The sequence below is a fragment of the Colletes latitarsis genome, chromosome 8 (genome assembly GCF_051014445.1).
Source record: "Colletes latitarsis isolate SP2378_abdomen chromosome 8, iyColLati1, whole genome shotgun sequence".
NCBI lineage: Eukaryota > Metazoa > Arthropoda > Insecta > Hymenoptera > Colletidae > Colletes > Colletes latitarsis.
In genome coordinates, this window is record NC_135141.1 from 13,847,146 (window position 1) to 13,872,504 (window position 25,359).

The 25,359-nt window shown below is 33.6% G+C and overlaps 2 protein-coding genes across 8 annotated transcripts in view; both read left to right on the plus strand.

The window, feature by feature from the left end:
• The window catches only part of LOC143344899 (unconventional myosin-XVIIIa), a 256,926-nt gene extending 250,048 nt beyond the window's left edge, over positions 1-6,878 (plus strand). For all 7 annotated transcript variants that reach the window (XM_076771483.1, XM_076771484.1, XM_076771485.1 and 4 more), the window contains 2 exons: positions 65-402; positions 5,788-6,878. In XM_076771483.1, the coding sequence (XP_076627598.1) occupies positions 65-402; positions 5,788-5,794 (345 nt within the window). In that variant the 3' untranslated portion in view covers positions 5,795-6,878. The remainder of the gene's footprint in view (positions 1-64; positions 403-5,787) is intronic.
• A 16,530-nt stretch (positions 6,879-23,408) lies between these two features.
• Positions 23,409-25,359, plus strand: LOC143345109 (uncharacterized). The gene is made up of 6 exons (XM_076771914.1): positions 23,409-23,480; positions 23,563-23,734; positions 23,999-24,148; positions 24,412-24,585; positions 24,680-24,826; positions 24,969-25,359. Exons 2-6 carry the CDS (start codon positions 23,567-23,569, stop codon positions 25,290-25,292), a joined length of 963 nt encoding a protein of 320 aa, XP_076628029.1. The 5' UTR covers positions 23,409-23,480; positions 23,563-23,566; the 3' UTR covers positions 25,293-25,359.

Consider the following 25,359-nt stretch of genomic DNA (forward strand, 5'->3'; position numbering starts at 1 on the left):
ACTTGCTAACGAATTAGGTGTTTAATTTCTTGCATTTAATTTTATAAATTTTCTGTTACTGTAGACTCAGATAGCAAGATTGAAAGAAAACGTTGAAAAACTGCAAATCGAATCAGCACTACTGAGAACGAAAGAACAGACTGCTCAGGATACTGCGAGACGATTGCAAAGGTCGTTACGCGAAGCAAGAGAAGAAGCTAATTCTGCATTGGCGCGTGAACAAGAATCCACGCGTGCTCGTCGCGAATTGGAGAAATCTCTCGAGGCTGCGGAAGCAGAGACTAAAGTCGCCAGAGACGATCTTAGATTAGCGCTTCAAAGAATCGATGATTTGCAAAGCGCTATTCAGGGTGAACTTGACTTGGATTGTAGCGAAGAAGCAACGTCTGAAAACAGCGATAGGTAATATTTCAGTTTAGGTTTTAACTTTAAATTTCCTAGCCCCTGTTTTGTTAAAATCTGTACTCATCTGTGTCTTCGATTAGGTGCAAAGTAAAACAATATTTTTATTGCGTCTCACCGATACACAATTTGTGCACCTCTGTAATTTCCAAAATATGTGTTTCACGAAAAAATTTTATTTACAAAAGTTGCATGGTTTAAAGATACATTATGTGAGCCGTTTATTTTGAAAGTGGCCTAAATCTGTTTATACTTAAATTGAGATATTTAAGGGTTTGTGTTTCGATGCAATTAAAAATATACGTACAGGATACTAATGAGTCGTACTGCTTAAGTGTATCTAAGGGTGTTAAATTTATAGTTAATATTAAAATACTGGCAATTATTAAGTGGGTAATATGCGTTTTCTTATCAAGAATCAAATATCCTAAGGTTTACGTTCTCGTAAAGATTTTATATGCGATAGTGGTATCACCAGGTATTTTTTAGTTTGAATTGAGACAAAATAATGAAACTATAGTGTCTAATATGAACTTTGACCAACTAGGAAAATTACCAGAATCTGTGCGAGCAAAGCTTTCAGGCTTATTGATTAGAAACAAAGAAAATCATGACAAAGCCAGACAAAATGAGGCAAAAAGTAATAGAAAATTATGTAAATCTGGCTGGAAAATTTTGTAACATCTACTTTACTCTATAGATACTGCTCCCGTTTGACTTATTTTGTATATTACAAACCCTTTCAAGTGGGTAACAAATTTGAAAATATCAATGTACTGAATGAAAACAGCGTTTAATAATAATTTGAATAGAAAATTAATGAGGAGTTACAGTGACGGTATAATGACACAGTCAAAAATGGGAGGGTGTTATCGAAGGACAAGGGTGATGTAATGGATTTACTTCTTTTATAAGTGGAGGCGCTTCGGAGATTTAAAGGTCAACTTTGTTTTTTTGAATAGAATACTATTTCTTCTTTGTATCAAAATATGGAAGAATATTGAATTCTGAGTAAAAAAGTATTGATCTTTATTAGTCCTAAACCTAATAGCTAACGAATAATTTCATTCCATTTCTTGACAATATTCTTCGTGTAATATCAAATAATAAGGAATAATAATAAATAATAATGTCGATGAGGTACATGGCAAGAGTAGAACATTTTTTATACTAAATTGTATTTCAATACATCTCCTCTCTCACGTGTCGCAAGACGTATTAACCAATCAAGATGGCGCAGCCGCTTGCATTATGATGATCTACAATCGACCTCAATAAATAATAATTAATTAATAATTCCACTTTATTTCTTGATAATTTTCACTGTTCTATAGAAATCTGTGACAAGGTTGAGTCTCCAATTTGATAGTAAGATAATAAAGTAAAATTACTCGTTAGCCATTGAGAGTGGGGCTAACAAAGGTCAATACTTTTTTACTCAGAATTCGATATTCTTCCATACTTGGATATAAAAAATATAGTATTCTATTCTTAAAAACAAAGATCTCCGAAATACCTCCACCTATAAAAAAAATAAATGCACTACGTAATTTACACCTTTAAACCATGTAACTTTTGCACACATTTTTTCGTGTAGCACATATTTTGGAAATTATGGAGCTGCATAAGTTGCGTGGACCATCCTGTATGTTATTCTAGATTTTATACTACTATTTACTCAAACGCATAGGCTATTATCACGATTGATTTTTTCAAAATCATAGTTAACAATTTTTAGAAAGATTCATAGCGGAAGAAATCACAAAATGTTGGCCAAAATGTCGAGACATCCTTTGATTAGCATACAAATTAGAATATAGAAATTTTCGAAATCACTAATTACGAATCTGAAGTAAACATTGCAAAAAACAAAATGACGAATCGAAAATATTGGTTGCATGCACAAGTTAAAAAATATAAATAGGTTTATATATAAAAAATAGTTTTTATATAAAATCTTGACTCGAAATTTTCGAGGCCTCGCACACTTCTAGTAATTAGCTATTTTGCATAGGCGAACAACGAAGCAAAAGAGAAAGGCATTCCTTTCTACATATACAGGGTGTTCGGTCACCCCTGGGAAAAATTTTACTAGAGGATTCTAGAGGCCAAAATAAGACGAAAATCAAGAATACCAATTTGTAGATGGAGGCTTCGTTAAAAAGTTAACAATTAAATTCAAAAATTTCAAATCGTTCTGGAAAAATTATTTTCGGTTGCGGGGGGCAATTACAATCATTTTTTGTGAATACACATACTTCCGAAATCCTACCCACTTTCGAGAAAAAAATTCGAGTAAGTGCTGAAAATTTTGAGTGAAAAAAAAGACTTTCGAATCGTCTGGGAAAAATTATTTTTAGTTGCAGGGGTCAATTGCAAGCATTTTTGGTCAACAGACATACCCCCGAAATCCTACTCAGTTTCGAGAAAAAAATTCCTTACCGAAAATATAATTTCAGGTCAGAAATGCTTCCCTAAAATTCATGCGAATCTTTAAAACGTCATAACTTCTGAACGGATTGGACGATTTTAATATTTAAAAAAGCAAACTACGCGTATTTTGATGGAGAATATGTAGAAATCGCAAAAATATTCGCAAAGTTGGTTTTTGACCCCGCAAAATGAGAAAACCCCCATAAAAATTGTCCAATTTTCAAACAGCCATAACTCCTACAATACTGAATATATTTCAATGAAACTTTTTTCTGAAGTAGTGCTCATGGGTTCCTACAAAAAAGTATTAGACAACTTTTCTATAGGGCGTCAAACAAAATTACTAAAAATCAAAAACGCATTTTTAAGACAAATGGACAGGGGGTAGTAAGTAGTAGGTGCTGAAATTTTTCGACAAAATTAAAAAATTTCAAATCGTTCTGGAAAAATTATTTTCGGTTGCGAAGGTCAATTACAATCATTTTTTGTGAATACACATACTTCTGAAATCCTACCCACTTTCGAGAAAAAAATTCGAGTAAGTGCAGAAAATTTTGAGTGAAAAAAAAGACTTTCGAATCGTCTGGGAAAAATTATTTTTAGTTGCAGGGGTCAATTGCAAGCATTTTTGGTCAACAGACATACCCCCGAAATCCTACTCAGTTTCGAGAAAAAAATTCCTTACCGAAAATCTAATTTCTGGCCAGAAATGTCTGCCCGAATTTTCATGCGAATCTTTAAAACGTCATAACTTCTGAACGGATTGGACGATTTTAATGTTTAAAAAAGCAAACTACGGGTATTTTGATGGAGAATATGTAGAAATCGCAAAAATATTCGACAAGTTTGTTCTTGACCCTGCAAAGTGAGAAAACCCACATAAAAATGGTCCAATTTTCAAACAGCCATAACTCCTACAATACTGAATATATCTCAATGAAACTTTTTTCTGAATTAGTGCTCATGGGTACCTACAAAAAAGTATTAGACAACTTTTCTATAGGACGTCAAACAAAATTACTAAAAATCAAAAACGCATTTTTAAGACAAATGGAGGGGGGGTAGTAAGTAGTAGGTGCTGAAATTTTTCGACAAAATTAAAAAATTTCAAATCGTTCTGGAAAAATTATTTTCGGTTGCGGGGGGCAATTACAATCATTTTTGGTGAATACACATACTTCCGAAATCCTACCCACTTTCGAGAAAAAAATTCGAGTAAGTGCTGAAAATTTTGAGTGAAAAAAAAGACTTTCGAATCGTCTGGGAAAAATTATTTTTAGTTGCAGGGGTCAATTGCAAGCATTTTTGGTCAACAGACATACCCCCGAAATCCTACTCAGTTTCGAGAAAAAAATTCCTTACCGAAAATATAATTTCTGGCCAGAAATGTCTGCCCGAATTTTCATGCAAATCTTTAAAATGTCATAACTTCTGAACGGATTGGACGATTTTAATATTTAAAAAAGCAAACTACACGTATTTTGATGGAGAATATGTAGAAATCGCAAAAATATTCAAAAAGTTTGTTCTTGACCCTGCAAAGTGAGAAAACCCCCATAAAAATGGTCCAATTTTCAAACAGCCATAACTCTTACAATACTGAATATATTTCAATGAAACTTTTTTCTGAAGTAGTGCTCATGGGTTCCTACAAAAAAGTATTAGACAACTTTTCTATAGGTCGTCAAACAAAATTACTAAAAATCAAAAACGCATTTTTAAGACAAATGGACAGGGGGTAGTAAGTAGTAGGTGCTGAAATTTTTCGACAAAATTAAAAAATTCAAATCGTTCTGGAAAAATTATTTTCGTTTGTGAGGGTCAATTACAATCATTTTTGGTGAATACACATACTTCCGAAATCTTACCCATTTTCTAGAAAAAAATTCGAGTAAGTGCTGAAAATTTTGAGTGAAAAAAAAGACTTTCGAATCGTCTGGGAAAAATTATTTTTAGTTGCAGGGGTCAATTGCAAGCATTTTTGGTCAACAAACATACCCCCGAAATCCTACTCAGTTTCGAGAGAAAAATTCCTTACCGAAAATATAATTTCAGGTCAGAAATGCTTCCCTAAAATTCATGCGAATCTTTAAAACGTCATAACTTCTGAACGGATTGGACGATTTTAATATTTAAAAATGCAAACTACGCGTATTTTGATGGAGAATATGTAGAAATCGCAAAAATATTCAAAAAGTTTGTTCTTGAACCTGCAAAGTGAGAAAACCCCCATAAAAATGGTCCAATTTACAAACAGCCATAACTCCTACAATACTGAATATATTTCAATGAAACTTTTTTCTGAAGTAGAACCCATAGGCACCTACAAAACAGTATTAGACAACTTTTCTGTAGGACGTCAAACAAAATTACTAATAATTAAAAACGCATTTTTAAGACAAATGGAGGGGGGGTAGTAAGTAGTAGGTGCTGAAATTTTTCGATAAAATTAAAAAATTTCAAATCGTTCTGGAAAAATTATTTTCGGTTGCAGGGGTCAATTACAATAATTTTTGGTGAATAGACATACCCCCGAAATCTTGCGCATTTTCGAGAAAAAAATTCATTACGGTCAGAACTTCAAACGTTAATAACTGTTTAACGAAGCCTCCATCAACAAATTGGTATTCTTGGTTTTCGTCTTATTTTGGCCTCTAAAATCCCCCATTAAAATTTTCCCCAGGGGTGGCCGAACACCCTGTATATAAAATAATATACAGTTCATAAAATTGATTCTTTAGTTATAGCTACAAAAGTTATAACGTCATTTCGGAAAGAAAATGTTACATGCAGTAGGAATTTTGAATTGAAATTGCAAGACCAGTCAAAATGACTGGTCTGGTAAATCTAATGTTAATGTACGAGAAGTTGTAACTGTATTCTTTTATATGATAATCATTTCACTTAAAGTTGCATCATATTCATACGTATCTCTGTTTTCCTTATTTGCAGTGATTGATCCGAATCGATGTCGGATTTCCTGTCCGACAAAAGCAAGAATGAAGAACTATCGAATGTATGCATAGCCGAAGAACTACTTGATAAGCCATTATTCATCGATGCGACGAGCAATGATTAACACACGTTCATTGTTCCAATAAGCTGAAATGGACGTCGTTGGCGCGTTCCGGGAAGGCATAAGCTTTCCAAGTTAAAGCTGTCTTGATTCGTACATGGATCAGGGATTCCTGAGCAAGAACCGTCCTGACTCACGTTGTAGGTGAAAGGGCAGTGAACATATTAGTCGAAGAAAGAAAACGATGCAAGAAAAATCAAGCATGGAGAATAATATAAATGAACATGTTAATTCAAGATAGATACATTTAGTTTCTCATTGATAACGTTACCATCGCTGTCAACCAATATCGAAGTATTATTTTTGCAACAGCAAATCAAAATTAAAAAGTGAAAATCAAAGTATAAACTTTATACATGTATCTTTTACAGACACGTCTATGGTCGGTAGTATAAAATTCATAAATACAAACAGGAGCAACGAGCAGTTATCAACACTTTATACGAAACTTGACATGATTTCACTTGTAGCTCTTTTGGCTTATCGTAACGATAACAAAGTTTGTAGGTGCTAATTATAATTTGCAAGACAATGTCGATGTCGTAGCTTTTGGTATTTTGCTTATCGATACGCGCTTTGGTGCTGCTTCATCCGACAATAGTTCTCGTCGACGATGTCGTTGTCCCAGTCTTCCAAAGGAAATCGAACTTCTGGATGCTGTAGCGTTGAAGCGTACACATTTACACGTTCGATAACCACATCTCGTCGCCTTTCTAATTACGTTGTAATAATATTATGAAACTTATATGTGCAACGTAAAGGGAAATCAAACTACAGCCTTACTTCTCCATAAATAAGCGAAAAACATATTCTACGATTCTTAACATTTTGCTAGCTAACCAACTATGTTGGTTAGTCTTTACAATTTCTATTATATAGTACGACCAACGACTCAATTCGTCAGTTTCTTATAAGGACACTCATGTAACTTATTGCTTTGTAAAATGCAGATATCTTATTTAATTAATTCAGCTGTCGATTTTTTTTCCTAGCCTTTACAGAGAGCAAAGATACAGAATTAACCCTTTCGCTACTAAGGGCAACTATAGTTGTCCTCCATGAGGTGCCACTGGCGACTATAGTCGTTTTCCATAAAGTGCTGCGTATCGTACACTCGAAGAGCGTATGCAGGTATGGCATATCAAGTATGTCACTCTGGATGAGCAGTTTCAGTCTTTTGTTTCGCAACATTTGTTTCTTACAAACAAAACACTTCAATACTCAGCAAATCAAATGCCTCAAGACATCTATCCGATTGTTCCCAGTGATTAAAGTTAGTGCTTACTGCAGAAAGATAATTAATTTTACTTCTCTCCTAACAATAGATAAAAAGGTATGCTTTGTTGTTTTTCCATTTTGTTTAACTTTATTTAGATTAATTATTTCTGAACAGATTTTATCCTATCCCTAAAATGATGTCAAATAACAGAAAAAGGCGTATTGACATAAACCAGAATTATTCGGAGCTGTCAGAAGGTGACGAGAGAAATCAGATCCAGCACATTCGAATATGGAGAAGACACTTCATCTGAATCTGAAGAAGATATCACAAAAATTACATGGACTAACGAATTATTTCGACCAACCATTCATAAATTCCAAGCATTCGGGAATAAAAACACCAATTAGCTACAGTTACCGAAAAAAAGTGTCCATACACCGCAATACATTCAGTTTAAACAATAATAACTCTGATTATAGAAGGCTACTTAATTATGAAAGGCACATATGCAGTTGAGAAATTAATTCAGCTTTCGGATAGTACGAATTTGATTATGATTTAAGGGAGTCTTGCTGTCTAGGCGAATTTTGATGCGAATCTTTAAAACGTCATAACTTCTGACCGGATTGGACGATTTTAATGTTTAAAAAAGCAAACGACGCGTATTTTAGTGTAGAGTATGTAGAAATTCTAAACGCATTCGAAAAGTTGTTCCTTGACATCGCAAAATGAGAAAAACCCCAATTTTCAAACAGCTATAACTTCTACAATACTGAATATATTTCAATGAAACTTTTTTCTGAAGTAGAGGTCATGGGTACCTACAAAAAAGTATTAGACAATTTTTCTGTAGGGCGTCAAATAAAATTATTAAAAATGAAAAACTAAGTTTTAAGAAAAATCGACAGGGGGTAGGTGCCTGAATTTTTCGACGAAAAAAAAATTTCAAATCATTCTAGAAAAATTACATTTAGTTACAGTGGGCAATTACAATCAATTTTGGTGAATAGACATACTTCCGGAATCCTACTCACTTTCTAGAAAAAAATTCGAGAAGGTGTGAAATTTTTCGACGGAAAAAAAAAATTTCAAATCGTTTTGGAAAAATTATTTTCGGTTTCGGGGGTCAATTGCAATTATTTTTGGTGAATAAACATACCCCCGAAATCTTGCGCATTTTCGAGAAAAAAATTCAGTACAGATGGAACTTTAAACGTTAATAACTTTTTAACGAAGCCTCTATAAACAAAGTGATATTCTTGATTTGCGTCTTATTTTGGCCTCTAGAATCCCTTATTAAAATTTTTCCCAGGGGTGACCGAACACCCTGTATAACCAACATCCGGCAATCTAGTGTTAAAGCTTAGAAACGTATTTCTGGCAGTACGTGTTGATTAGAAAAGTAAATCTTCCTTTTCTGGGATGTTTAAGTTTTGACAGTAGTTTTTATTAACAATTCTTCTATACAAAATATCTACAGATTTCTAGGCCGCTTTTAATTGGTTTTCGTTCTATGAACATAGAATTTAATTTGTTGAGAGAAAAATATTAGATATACAATGTTTCAAACATCACATATCATGTTTTTATTACTATTTATAATAATCTCTCAGCCTCAGATTTCGAAAACCATAATACGTGCAACCCTGCTTCCCATTTAGTAATATGTTGTAATAATCGATAAATTGACAATTTCGTATTTGCTAAAATAATGAAACAGTTAAATAAAATTTAATTACGTATTCTACATAAATAGTTGATCCTGATCGTTACTGAAATAAAATCTTTATATACTAGAATGAAAATTTAATAAATAAAACTGACGATTTATTTAATTTTTATTCCATTTTGGAATACAAATTTTATAAATTTTATAATATTAAGAATCATTTTTAATTATTTCATTTATAGACTTAACAAAATACTATCGACGAAACTAAGCAACGAAATGCATTAATACAAAGTTTAATAAAATGCTAATCATCCACTCTTTTGTGTAACTTAAGGGAGTATTGCTGTCTAGGCTGTCATTTCTTCGGCCTTTTTTGTGATTTTTTTTTTAACGATAGGTAGGTTGTTTTGTAGTGAAATTTTGCAGATATATTTATTCGTCTTATAGGTATGTACAGTATTTTTTTCAACAAAAAATATTAAAAATTGCGAGAGTTATAGCTTCTTGTTTTAAAAAACGCATTTAAACTGGCTTACATGATATTTCAAGATCTAGCAGACAGATTGACTTCAAATTTGGAGAAAATATTCAGCAGACACGCCTTCATAGCTGGAACTAGAGATTTAAAAAAATATTGAGTTTTACTATTTTTTTTGATACGCTAAAGACAAACGAACGATTAACAAATAGAAATTCGAAACTTGAAGTGTCGCCATTTCTTTATTTATCAGGATTTTGACTTCTCTCTGGTTCTTGCTATAACTACAACCTTCCTTATGAAGATACTTGAACCCCCTCTGTTTTAAATTATCTGGAATCCTGGAAGCCATTGGAGCACCTTTTCCAAAAGAGCCATTAAATAACAAGTTACAATTCCCACGATGTTTAATATTTTTCCATGAAAAAAATATTGTACATGCTTATAAGATGAATAAATATGTCTACAAAGTCTCAGTACAAAACATGGCTATCTATCATTAAAAAAAAAATCACAAAAAGGGCCGTGAAATTGGCAGTCTAGACAGCAATACTTCCTTAAATAAAAATACAACTGACAAATCTTAAATACCGAATGAAGTAAGAAAATCAGCGAGAAAAAAGTATTCATACGTGATATCTATTGGCGAAATATACCAATAAAACTAAAAATCTTGGGAGAATCTCGTCTTTCTTTTATTTCTTTTTCTTTTGTTTCATAGCATTTCGTCAGTTGTTAGCGTGGTTTGTTAAAGAATCATAGTTTGTATCATAATGAGTGCTAAAAATAAGGAAACTACAATAGAGGAAAGAAAAATTGTAATTGAATTATGGAAAAGTGGGAAATCACTTTGCGAGATTGGTGAAATGGTAAAAAGGAGTCATGCTAGTGTACAATATATAGTTAATAAGTACAAAAGTACAGGATTAATTGAAAATATGTGTCGTTCCGGGAGACCGAGTAAGTTAACTGAAAGGGATAAAAGATTTATTACAAAGAAAATAAAAGAAAATCCATTTGAAAGTGCACCTAAAATCGCAGCGGAATTAGAAGCAAGAACTGGTAACAAAATTTGTCCAAAAACGATATCAAACAAACTTAAAGAATCAGGGTATTTCGCATGAGTAGCGAGGAAAAACCCCTACGTCAATAAGGTGAATAGAAAAAAAAGACTTAATTTCGCAAAAATTTACATAAATAAATCGTTAGATTTTTGGAAGCAAGTTATTTTCTCAGACGAGAGCAAGTTTAATACTTGGAGTTCAGATGGACGAAAATTAGTGTAGAGAAAAAAGGGAGAATCTTTAAGGCCGAAAAATATTAGACCTACAGTGAAACATAGTGGAAGTAGCCTTTTAGCAATTTATCATCCATATTGTCTGTTCAGAAAACAACGATGGAAACTAATTTACTTACAGTTACCGAAAAAAGTATCCATACACCGCAATACATTCAGTTTAAACAATAATAACTCTGATTATAGAAGGCTACTTAGCTATGAAAGGCACATATGCAGTTGGGAAATTAATTCAGCTTTCAGATAGTATGAATTTGATTATGATTTAAATAAAAATACAACAGACAAATCTCAAATACCGAATGAAGTAAGAAAATCAGCGAGAAAAAAGTATTCATACGTGATATCTATTGGCGAAATATACCAATAAAACTAAAAATCTTGGGAGAATCTCGTCTTTCTTTTATTTCTGTTTCTTTTGTTTCATAGCATTTCATCAATTGTTAGCGTGGTTTGTTAAAGAATCATAGTTTGTATCATAATGAGTTCTAAAAATAAGGAAACTACAATAGAGGAAAGAAAAATTGTAATTGAATTATGGAAAAGTGGGAAATCACTTTGCGAGATTGGTGAAATGGTAAAAAGGAGTCATGCTAGTCTACAATATACAGGGTGTTCGGCCATCCCTGGGAAAAATTTTAATGGGAGATTCTAGAGGCTAAATAAGGCGAAAATCAAGGATACTAATTTGTTGATTGAGGCTTCGTTAAAAAGTTATACAAACATTTCCACACAGTATATTTTTGGTAAAGAATTTTTTTCTCGAAAGTACGTAGGATTTTGGGGGTATGTGTATTCACCAAAAATGATTCAAGTTGACCCCCGCAACCGAAAATAATTTTTTTCAGAATGATTTGAAACTTTTCTATTTTCAGGGTAACAGTTATAGTCACACATTATATTTTCAGTAATGAATTTTTTTCTCGAAAATGCGTAGGATTTCGGGAGTATGTCTATTGACTAAAAATGATTATAATTGGCCCCTGCAATCAAAAATAATTTGTTTAATATAATTTAAAATTTTTTAATTTAATTTTTTAATAACTTTTTAGCGAAGCTTCAATCAACAAATTGATATTCTTGATTTTCGTCTTATTTTGGTCTCTAGAATCTCCCATTAAAATTTTTTCTAGGGGTGGCCGAACACCCTGTATATCGGACACATCCTTTGCAAACACGCCACAAACATTAATGAGAACAAAAATGCCCATCTGTCCTTCTTAAGGACCCCGCAATTGATCTTTGACTCGCAACTTGTCCTCTTTATTTAGCAATTATAATAAACGTAGACTCATTAAAATTCGTAAAAATAGGAAAGTTAAAAAGTGAATATATTTCAATGAAACTTTTTTCTGAAGTAGAGCTCATGGGTACCTACGAAAAAGTATTAGATAACTTTTCTATGAGGTGTCAAACAAAATTACTAAAAATCAAAAACGAATTTTTATGGAAAATCGACAGGGAGTGCTGAAATTTTTCGGCAAAATTGAAAAATTTCAAATCACCCTGGAAAAATTATTTTCGATTGCAGGGGTCAATTGTAATCATTTTTGGTGAATACACATACTTCCGAAATCCTACGTACTTTCGAGAAAAAAATTCTTTACCGAAAATATAATGTGTGATCAGGAATGTTGTGTAATTTCGTATTCTGTCTCACTTCCTCTCGTGTTCATTTCTGTAACTTGTTGGTAATGTTGCGAGTGATACGAAAATGGTAATGGTAATGGGGCTGTAGAGCCCCAGAAAAATTGGCCGAAAAAATACGTTAGGTGAAAGATCTATTCGTATACCTCGTCTGCGGTAGGAGTACTGACGAGGCACAGATGAGGTATACGAGTAGACATTTCACTTTATGGACTTTCATGGCCCAATCTCACTGCCATACCGACCTCAAAATTCGGAAGCGATTTTAGCGGCCTCTACTCATGGATGGCGGTCAGTTGAGAAACTATTCACTGAATTAGTATTTATGGGCAGCAGCTGTAGTTGTGTGTAAATACATATGAGTTGTATGCATGGAACAGATTAAATAACGTAATTTTCAAACGACCATAACCTACAATAGTGGATATATTTCAATGAAACTTCTTTTTTTGAAGTAGAGTTCATGGATACCTAAAAAAAAAGTATTAGACAACTTTTCTATAGGGCATCAAACAAAATTATTAAAAATCGGAAACGATTTTTTAAGAAAAATCAACAAGGGGGTAGATGCTTAAATTTTTCGGCGATATTGAAAAGTTTCAAGTTACTCTGGAAAAATTATTTTCGATTGCAGGGGTCAATCACGATTATTTTTGGTCAATAGACATATCCTCAAAATCCTAACCATTTTTAAGGAAAAAATTCCTTAGCAAAAATATAATGTGTGGCCAGGAAGGTTTCTGTAATTTCAATTTCTCTCACTTCCTCTTGTGTTCATATGTGTAACCTGTTGGTAATGTTGCGAGTGACACGAAAATGGTAATGGGGCTCTAGAGCCCCATAAAAATAGACCTACCACCTAATGTATTTTTTCGGCCCGATTCTCTGGGGCTCTAGAGCCCCATTACCATTTCCGTGTCACTCGCAACGTTACCAACAGATTTCGAAATGAACACAAGAGCAAGTGAGACAGAAAATGAAATTACAGAAATTTTATTATTTTTAACAGAATGAAAGCTGCACGGTCCATAATTAGACATTAATCGATTAATTTATTGGAGTAATCAATCGATTAAGATTATTTAAAAATTTCAAAATTATTAAAATACCTAAGGATGTATCTCATTAATACGACACCGCAAATCCTCTATTTTTTATTTTAAATTGTAATACATTATTGATTTAAAAAATAACTCGGCAAAATCGTATTTGCGACTCGAAATCAGTATTATCAAACAGCGCATAGGGGGACCCAGGAACTCCTCATTCCACTTTCGCACACTAAGCCCAATTGCGCGTACGTGAGCTCGGACGAGTTTCGGAAACCCGACAAAGGCAAAATGACGCATGCCCTCTTTCTCGATTCTCCGAAGTTGCCCAAAGTAAGTTCGGACCGTCTCGTGGGAGGAGAGAGAGAAGACTCACACTTGCCTTCTCGCTCTTGAACAACTAATATCCAACCACCGACGAGGTATACGAGTAGACCAATCACTTTATGGACTTTCGCGGCCGAATCTGACTGCCATACCGACCTGAAAATTCGGAGGTGATTTTAGCGGCATCTTCTCATGGATGGCGGTCAGTTGAGAAACTATTCACTGAATTAGTATTGATGGGCAGAAAGCTATAGTGTGTGCGTAAATACATGTGAGTTGGCAGTGCAGTATTATCAGACGGCAAGCCTGTGGCCAAAGGAAACTACCCCTCCACTTACACACCAATGCACAACCACCTTGTATATGAGTTCTGGCGTTTTGTATAGCTTCGGGGATTCGAGAAAGGCGGCGAATGTGAGTCTACCCTTCTTGCTCTCAACACAACTGAAATTCGACCTAGCATCACGGCATGCGATATCGAATCTCGACTGCCCAGGCATTTTTTACTTTCCGACCTACAGTGACTCGCATTAATATTCGGACACCATGCTGTGTGCGAGATTATTGCTCTATATATTTGTTTACAGTAGTGTTATTGAATTGTTTTTTTCGTAATATATTAAAACACTTATTGTAGTTAGTAGAAACATAAACTTTATTTATTTCACACACATAATTTTTTGCAAAATAAGTGATAAAGTCAAGAATGTCGAAATTTAACATCGCAAAAATATTCGGACAGTGAATAACTTACATAAATTTTATATAAAATATACATATTTTTTGAACAGTATTAATATTTTGTAGGTTGACCCTTTTGTCTTATTACTTCCTGTAATCGTTTGGGCATATTTGTTATAATTTTATTTAAATATTCCTGTGTTATACATTTCCATTCTTGTAATAAACGTTCTTTTAATTCTTTTATTGTTTTTATGGGTGTTGTTCGAATTTTACGATCCAATTGATTCCATAAATTCTCAATAGGATGTAAATCTGGCGATTGAGGCGGAGGGTGTAACACTTTAGGACAGTTATATAGTAAGTATTCCTGAACGATTCTCGATTTGTGCTTAGGATCGTTGTCCTGATAAAACTTCAAACTATTGCGTATGTTCATATTAACAGCACTTTTGATTAAATTTTGTTTCAATAAGTCTAAATATTTCATCCTATCTAAAATGCCGTCGATAAAAACTAGTTCACCAACACCTGCAGTTGAGATGCAACCCCACGCCATTACACTGCCATCGCCGTGTTTCACTGTTGCTCTCAAATTTTTTAATTTCAATTCTTCGTTGACTTTACGCCATATCGTTCTTCGTCCATCTGACCCAAAAAGATTAAATTTGCTTTCATCCGCAAATATTACATTGTTCCAGCATGTTTGGTCTTTAGAAACGTAGTCTTTAGCAAAATTTAATCGTTTCTTACGATTCACTTCGTTTATGTATGGTTTTCTTCGTGGAAGCCTGCCGTTGTATCCATGGTTTTTTAATACCCGACGCACTGTGTCGGGATGCACTTTCTTTCCAGATTCTTGGAATAATTTGGCAGCTAGTTTTATAGCACTTTTTTTACGATCATTCTTTATTTTTCTAACAATCTTGCGTTCTTCGCGAGAATCTAATAATTTTGGACGTCCCTTTTGCCGAATTGAATCGATTCGATCTTCATGAATATACCTGTGTACGATATCTGCTACAGTACTCTTGCTTACATTTACCAATTTGGCTATTTTTCGATATGATTTTCCCTTTTCTTTGTGGTAAATAACCAGTTGTCGAATTTCAAAGGATGTATTTTTGCCTTTTCGTCCCATATTCACTAATAATACGTCTACTATTAACGAAGTCAATAACAGTACCGACTCTTGGATGCACGCTAGACGTTATGTTTACAAACAATGTACACTAGCAAAATAACCGACTGGATCCAACGACTTACTACAGCCAATAAACTGTTGTGTCCGAATATTTTTGCGATGTTAAATTTCGACATTCTTCACTTTATCACGTATTTTGCAAAAAATTATGTGTGTGAAATAAATAAAGTTTATGTTTCTACTAACTACAATAAGTGTTTTAATATATTACGAAAAAAACAGTTCAATAACACTAGTGTAAACAAATATATAGAGCAATAATCTCGCACACAGCATGGTGTCCGAATATTAATGCGAGTCACTGTATGTATGCGCATATAAGCAAAATACCATAATGTAAAAAACATTTCAAAATTTTTTTTTACGGAAATACACGTTTCAAGACTCCCTAATCATATTTTAACTATGAAAAAAAAGACATTTTTTTCCTATGCTTATGGACGTGCGTTCATATATTTATACTATTTATGCGATTGAGTCTAAACAACCGAATGAATTTCAATGTAATTTTAAATTTTTAAATCTGAAAAAATTTGGAAATACTGTCCTATTTGTCCTCTTTGTTTAGCAATTTAAAAAAAAAACACTGATTCGTTGATATCAATCATATTAAAATAAAAGACTGGAAAATTTTTCTTCTTTCAACGAAGGAAACTCTTTTACTTAATCTTTTTCGAAGGCGAAGGTGAAAAAGTCGATTTCGCCACGGCAACAATGGTTGGACGCGATGCATGGACGTTCCCCCGAAATAGGGGATCGGTTTTTGTTTTCTAGAAACGCGAGCGAGGCGATCGAAAACGCGAAACGCGTTAGTTGGATAACGGTGTTACGTATATCGAACGTTTCGTTCCTCAAATTTTTCTTGCCACTTGCGTGCATTATGAAATCGCCCTGCTACTTATCTAACCTTTGAAATGGGGGTCACTTCCGTCGCGATGCAGCAGCCCGTTAATTAATACAATTCGGAGAATAGAGCAGCTCGTTAATTAATACAATTCGGAGAATAGTGCACACGGTGATTTTTAACGTACTTTTGAATCCGCCCCACACAGATTTTTTGGTATATAAACCCCGTGATTTCATTACTCGGGGGATCATAATCGTACCGTCACGCTTAGTGTCAACTCCACGACTCTCGTTACGCGTATACGATTTTTGTTAGTCAGTTGTATTTGTGAGATCGGGCTACAGTTCCCTGTCGTATCAATATTATACCATATAGAATCCGTGAACCGGCATAAATTCTATTGCGGCCATTACTTTCAACTGACATACCCCCGCATCGCCAGTGCGTCAACACCGCGCAAGATCTTTTTAGGTAAATATAATCATTCTTTGATCGCGACACAAGATACACGAAACAATTGTATTTTATTTGTTGATTTAAGAATATATCTACTTTTATTATCAAATCAGAGTTACCCAACTTCTTTAACCCATAATTATATAAAGCGATTATCATTAGTTAAACGTTCCCATAATAATATAACCTTACCGCTCGGGTTATATTATATTTAATAATTCATAGTTACGAGTTGAATTAACACATCCCCAAATCCAAATACAACCTCTTACAACCTAGTGGCTCCTCGATTACGCATCGAGTTCGTCCACGCAATCTATTACCATCCTAGCGGCTCCCTGGTTACGCATCAGGTTCGTCCGCATCCTACAGCTCCCTGATTTCGCATCAGGTTCGTCTGTGATTTATCCAACCTCCCAGCAGCTCCTCGATTACGCATCGAGTTCGTCTGCGTTTCTTCCAACCTCCTAGCAGCTCCCCGATTTCGCATTGGGTTCGTCTGCGTCGTTATCAAGAATCCTAGTGACTCCCCGATTTCGCATCGGGTTCGTTCACGACGTTTCACCCTCCTACGGCTCCCTGGTTTCGCACCAGGTTTGTCCGTACATGACTACATCCCAGAGGCTCCCTGATTTCGCATCAGGTTCGTCCTCGTTATCAACTATCCTAGCGGCTCCCCGATTTCGCATCGGGTTCGTCCGTGTACCTAACTAACAAATTGATACCATATTCCATACTCTCTCACGCACTCGCAGGCCACGCGCGCTGCACGGCCCTGGCTCGTAACAACGGAAAGAGTCGCGAGGTTCCGTATGAAATAAAAAGATACGACCCCTAGCAACAGCATGCATGTTTTGTTTGCCCTACATAGTCATCCAAAGGCTAAAGCTTGAAATTAAAATCAAAATAAAAATTAAATATACAATATAAAATTTTTCTATATTGCAGAAGATAGGGATAAATTATAGTTAATTGTATTATGTAAAATTTATTTCAAACACTTGAAAAATCACCTTCAGTCTTCTCCATTCATCATCAAGCCTTTCTTTTTTGAATGTAGATTAACTGGTTTTATTTCCAATTAATTTATATTTGCAGGCATGTTTCTATAAATTTCAAATCCATTAATCAATTTGAATTTGTGATATTATGTCAGCCAGTTTCGAAAAAATGGTTTCAAGAAAAACGCATTTAAAATTTCTGATATGATTATTAACCGCTGGGTACTCTTCCCTTTAAATGACTATAACTTTGTTACTTCTACGAATTTTAATGAGTCTACGTTTATAATAATTGCTAAATAAGGAGGACGAGTTGCAAGCCAAAGATCAGTTGCAGGGTTTTTAAAAAAGACAAATTGGCATTTTTCTTCTCATTGTTTGCGGCGTGTTTGCGAGGGATGTGTCCAATATATGTATACATATCGATATAATCAATTCATTTTCCTTCAATAATTCTCCATTGCAAAAATTCTACAGTATTTTTACATTTTTTCATATTTTAAAATTTTCCCATATTATTAGAAAGTAGGTATACGGCGAAAGCTATACAACTTTATATGTATGTATGTATACAGGGTGTTCGGCCACCCCTGCGAAAAATTTTAATGGTGGATTCTAGAGGCCAAAATAAAACGAAAATCAAGAATATCAATTTATTGATGAAGGCTTCGTTAAACAGTTATTAACGTTTAAAGTTCCGACAGTACTGAATTTTTTTCTAAAAAATGCGCAAGATTTCGGGGGTATGTGTATTCAACAAAAATGATTGCAATTGACCTCCGGAACCGACAATAATTTTTTCAGAACGATTTGAAATTTTTTTTTTACGCCGAAAAATTTAGGCACCTATCGATTTTTCTTAAAAATTCCTTTTTCATTTTTAGTATTTTTGTTTGACGCCCTACAGAAAAGTTGTCTAATACTTTTCTGTAGGTATCCATGAGCTCTACTTCAGAAAAAAGTTTCATTGAAATATATTCACAATTGTAGGAGTTATGGCTGTTTGAAAATTGGACCATTTTTATGGGGTTTTTCTCATTTTGCAGGGTCAAGAACCAACTTTGCGAATATTTTTGCGATTTCTACATATTCTCCGTCAAAATACGCGTAGTTTGCTTTTTTAAACATTAAAATCGTCCAATCCGTTCAGAAGTTATGACGTTTTAAAGATTCGCATGAAAATTCAGGCAGACATTTCTGGCCAGAAATTAAATTTTCGGTAAGGAATTTTTTTCTCGAAACTGAGTAGGATTTCGGGGGTATGTCTGTTGACCAAAAATGCTTGCAATTGACCCCTGCAACTAAAAATAATTTTGCCAAGACGATTTGAAAGTCTTTTTTTTTACTCAAAAATTTCACACCTTCTCGAATTTTTTTCTAGAAAGTGGGCAGGTTTTCAGGGGTATGTCTATTCACAAAAAATGATTGCAATTGCCCCCCGCAACCGAAAATAATTTTTCCAGAACGATTTGAAATTTTTTAATTTTGGCGAAAAATTTCACCACCTACTATTTACTACCCCCTGTCCATTCTTCTTAAAAATGTGTTTTTGATTTTTAGTAATTTTATTTGATTACCTACATAAAAGTTGTGTAATACTTTTTTGTAGGTGCTCATGAGCTCTACGTCAGAAAAAAGTTTCATTTAAATATATTCACTATTGTACGAGTTATGGCTGTTTGAAAATTCGACCATTTTTATTGGGTTTTTCTCAGTTTACGGGGTCGAGGATCAACTTTTCGAATATTTTTGCAATTTCTACATATTCTTCATCTAAATACGCGTCGTTTGCGTTTTTGAAAATTAAAATCGTCCAATCCGTTCAAGAGTTATGATGTCTTAAACATTCGCATGAAATTTCGGGGAACGATTTCTGGTCTGAAATTAGATTTTCGGTAAGGAATTTTTTTCTCGAAAATCCATAGGAATTCGGGGGTATGTGTTATGACCAAAAATGATTGCGATCGACTCTTGCAATCGAAAATAATTTTTTTAAAACGATTTGAAAAATCTTTTTTCTGCTAAATCATCGTTCTATTCAACATAGAATTGTTTAAAACCATAGAATATAGTTATCCATTAAAGGGAATACAAAAATTCAAAGTATAAGTTACTTTTTCACACGAAAAACGCCGAAAAAATCGGTTTTTGATTTTTGCTACTACGGCGCACCCTGCCAAAAAATTTGAAAAATTCAGGGACATAAACAATGACAATATGCATTTACAGTAATTATATAAATCTAGTGTCTCGAAAGCTTCGATACGAAATCGGTAGTTTTCTGCTTTTTTTTGCGTTTTTAATTTTTCATGCCTAGAATTTCGAATCGAAAAATCGGAAAAAATTCTCAAACACGTATCTCGATAACCACAATGCACCAGATTTTTTTCATAATTTTCGTACCCGATTAAATAGGGGAAATAGGCACAAATTCGTTAATCCGAATTTTCTTCATAACTACCCTTCCGAACAAGATAGAGGGTTGAAATTTGGCACAGAATGTTTTTTTCTGATGCTCTATCGATGGATCCATCGTATACCAAATTTGGTTCAGGGGCACATTTGACCCCCTTATTCGGCTATACCCTTTCAACATCTACCCATAGATGCCAGATTCAGCACCCGGTGCGACACCCACACATGGCAGATCACGCGTACATGAGTTCAGGGAGTTTCGGAAAGTCGACAGAGGCAAACTGACACATGCCCTCTTTCTCGATTATTCCGAAGCTGCCCGAAGTACTTTCGGTCCGCCTCGTGGGAGGAGAGAGAGAAAGGCTCACATTTGCCTTCTCGCTCTTAACAACTGAAATCCGACCTCCCGTCTACGGCATACGATTTGGAATCTTGAGCCGTAATTCTCGACTGCCCAGGCATTTTTACTTTCCGACCTATGTAGGCGCACATAAGCAAAGTACCCATAATGGAAAAAAAATTTTGTAAAATTTATTTTACGGAAATACACGTTTTAAGACCCCCTGATCATATTTTAATTATTGAAAAAAAAGAAATTTTTTTTATTATTCCCATGTATGAACGTACATATGTATATTAATAATACGATTTTTCAAAATCAAAATTCTTTAAGATTGAAAATTAATAAATTAAAATGAGAGTCCACTCTTTGCCAGTATCGTGCACGCTGTGGCATTTTTCAATAAGAAGAGTTCTTATTTTTATAACATAAACAAAAAAGTAGAATTAATAGTTGTGGAAATTAATTAATAATTATTTTCCTCGATATATTTTGAGTTAACCGTATCAATTTGTTATGACGAACTAAATATTATTTGTGTGATTGGGCTTAATTTTGTATAAAAAAATGATTGTATCGATCCATAAAAATTAATAGCGTGCACGATACCACTCAATGGAAACCACGGGAAAGTGGTGGTCTCTTCCATCAGGAGGGAAATGTAAAAAATTGTTATTTAATTATGCAATGTGCAATATTGAAATGTTTAAACTAATGTAATGAAAAAAGAGCTCGGAGATACATTAATTTTTGATTAATGTACATACGAGCAATAGTCACGAGATCCCCACCATCAAACCGTTTAAAAACAAAGGAATAGTAATCCCGTTTGCCAGTATGATACAAAGTATGGGTTGGATTTTAAATTTTAAAAGGACATAGTCGAATATTTTTAAAGGTACAAAACATAGCGTTTCATTTTAGAACAGTAACATGAGTTAGCAGGTACTACAGGTATCATAAAACTGTTTTAGCCAGTTATATCCCTTTTTACCTGAAGTATAAGGTAAAAAGTACGAGGTACAAGTAAATCGAAATTCGAAAATCATTCACATTATATCAATGTAAATGAAGCGGCCTTTCCATCAGAGTTAAATACAAAATTTTGTAATTTCTGTGAGAACAGAATTTTCATTAGATGTATGTGGTGTTTAAAATTTGTATGTTTTGACTGTTTTTACGAAAAATACCAGATTCATGTACTTCATATATTGAAAATAACACATGTTAAATGTAATTGGTAAATTCAACTTTAAAAAAAAATATTCCAAGATCAGACAAAAATATAATGTCACATTTAGTGTACGATTAAAATAGAATTAAAAAAAAAACATTTCTTTTAGCAGGATTCGAACCTGCAGAGCAAAAGAAGCTCGAACTTACAGCTAAACACCCCATCATTCACACCATATTACTTATTGGTGAATTTGGTTCTATTTTTGAAGATAAGTAGCTGTAATAACTTTAATAATATCTTGCAGTGAAACTTAACCCAAAACCGGGTACCATTCCAACTTTCCCTTGTTAGAACCGAGTTTTCAATTTGTTTTAGCGAAAATCCCAGCCGGTTAAGCTGCTTACTGCTGTTTTTAATTACCAAGCATTTATTTCTCAATTAACCCTTTGCGAGTAAAACCATTTTGCACATTATTCTAAAACATTTGTGGTATTCGTTTTCAATGCGATTTAAGTAAGCATATAATGTATAAGATTTCATTTAAGTTTTTCTTCTCTAGAGAAGATAAAGAAAAAGTTTATTTAATTTTTTTTACATAAAATTGAATTCTTCCCAAGATTTATATGAAACACTTAAAAGATCTTTTATAAATTACGCCTATGTATCGGAACAACTATGAAACAAGAGATATAATAATTATTATCCATGGGCTGATTATAGTCAAAGACTAATCGGACTTTGAAATGAGAACATAAAACTTAAATGTAAAGTTCCATTTAAATTCATTCAGCCATTTATACTCAATCGTATTAATAATATACATATGTACACTCATACATAGGAATAATAAAAAAAAATTTCTTTTTTTTCAATAATTAAAATATGATCAGGGGGTCTTAAAACGTGTATTTCCGTAAAATAAATTTTACAAAATTTTTTTTCCATTATGGGTACTTTACTTATGTGCGCCTACATAGGTCGGAAAGTAAAAATGCCTGGGCAGTCGAAAATCACGGCTCGAGATTCCAAATCGTATGCCGTAGACGGAAGGTCGGATTTCAGTTGTTAAGAGCGAGAAGGCAAATGTGAGCCTTTCTCTCTCGACTCCCACGAGGCGGTCCGAAATTACTTCAGGCAACTTCGGAATAATCGAGAAAGAGGGCATGTGTCAGTTTGCCTTTGTCGATTTTCCGGAACTACACGAGCTCACGTATGCGTGATCTGGCATAGTGTGAGAAAGCACCTTCGGTGCTTTTCTGGCATCTCTGCATCTACCCGATTTTTTTTCTTCAAAGTGGGTAGGAATTCAGGGGTATATCTATTCACCAAAAATGCTTATAATTGACCCCTACAACCAAAAATAATTTTTTCAGAACGATTTGAAATTTTTGAGTTTAATTCTTAATAACTTTTTAACGAAGCCTTAGTCAGGAGATTGATATTCTTGATTTTCGTCTTATTTTCGCCTCTAGAATCTCCCATTAAAATTTTTCCCAGGAGTGGCCGAACACCCTGTATAGTTTTATAGAAGGAAATGGAAGCCTCTAATTTCTTTTCCTCTCGAGTACCACCAACCCTTTGAGTCTGTAGGGACTTCCCTCTCACTCTAGCTGCGAGAGCGGGAAAAGCGACCATGTTGCGCTCGGCGTGAAGCCGCATTCCGAATGAGTCATATTATGTCTGTGTGATGTCACCGGCCACAAATTATAGCCAAAGACATTTTATTTGAAGATAATTACCCTTGAATACTTTCACTGTGCGTTTATATAAACTTTTTTGTTATCTTTGGTTGCTGAATCAGTACATCAAATAGAGCTCTATTTTATTTACTTTTTCAGAAAAATGAATTATTTTGGAGATTATACGCAATGTCCATATGACAAGTCACATCGCATTATACGTGGTAGACTGCAAACACATTTAGTTAAATGTGCGAAGAATTATCCAGAGGGTAACAAACTTGTATGCATTTTTGATGCTTCACATATAGTGGATCCACAGAATTACGAGGTGAATTGTATATCTCCGGTTTCTTTTTTCTCTGAAATTTGAATTTTTGCACATCTCTTTCTTTTTCTCAAAATGTTTCAGCTACTTTGCGTGCCGAGATTCTTTCCATTTCTTTCTTTGTCTCTCCTCCTATTCCCCATTTCTTTTTCTCCTCCTTTGTTCTCTCTTGCTTGTTTTCTTCTTTTCCAGTTTCTGAAGAAATGCTTCTATTGCCCCTTTTCTACTTTCTATTCTGTTCATTTTTTCTTTCTTATTTATGTTTAGAATCATCTTAAAGAGTGCGAAAATAGTAGAAGTATAAAATGTTATCAACAGTCGTTGGAACCAAAAATGAAACTTGGAACAATTTCTTTAGAAAGCGCGTGCAGTATGAAAAGTACTGAAAGTACAATGAATGGCGAGAACTGGTTTGAAGTATGTAATCAAAGTTTTACTTTATTGTTACTTATATTTTAATTTCTACACAAATTCTTACCTTTTAAACAATTTTTAAAATTATCAAATTTGTTTCAACTTTTAATTTTTTCTAATATTAACAAAATTTTAGATGTATTATTATTTCTATGAAATTACTGTAAAAACATTTTTAGTCATTTATTGTTTAAGGAATACAAATTTGTATTTAGCATATAGAGATTACCTGTGTAACTCTTACTGAAAATAATTATACATCTTAGAATAATCCTACGTACGATCCATTGGTTGCATCTGAAGAAAAAAATGTAGTGAGGGCGGGAATGGTTAAGCCAAAGGCAGAAAAGAAGAAATATAAACAACGTGAACGAGAAAGAGTTGCTAAACTTGTTGACCACAACAAGATCAACAATAATATTACTAGTGTTAAACAACCAGTAAGTATATACTACTTTTCATTATTTTTTACAATTGCATTTATGATATTTATGATATTCTTTAGCAATATCATATTTATCTTTTCTTTAACAGGAATTAGAAACACTTTTAAGAGTTCCTAAGAAAGTTATTAAAGCATTATCTGATTCAAATTCTTTGAATACTATTGCAAACAGGATTTGCTATAATAAGATAATTTCTAAATTGGAAAAAGTTTCCATGGAGGAAAATATGGAAAATGTTCGGACGGAAAAAAGAATCTGAAGAAAACATTTTGAATAATACTTTTAACGAAAAATCTAATTGTTCCGTGAATTTGAAAAATGTTTCTCTATGCGAAGATAAAGAAGAAATGAATACATCTGTGATTTGACAAAATACCTTTGAAACAAAAATAAATATTTCAGAGTTAAAGAATAACAATTCTTTAAAGATCTCTAAAGAAAACGAAGTTGAAAAAACTATTCCTCCTCAGAAATTAAATGAAGAAAAAACCACCTGTTTAAATCCCAGAATAGCAGCTACATTGTATCGACAAACAAAGCAAATTCGTACTAGAAGAAGATTTACTATTGCTTATGAAAATTTGAAATCTGAGGCAAAAGACAATCAGGAAGTCATTAAAACTTCAGAGAATTTCTATAGTATCTATGGCTATGATGAAGATGAAAGCGACGATAATGTTACAGCGATACAGAATAAGTAAAATTAAGGTTCCTGTTATTATTAGATTATATTGTTGATGTAAGCAAAAGTAAATTTCTCTTTTCATA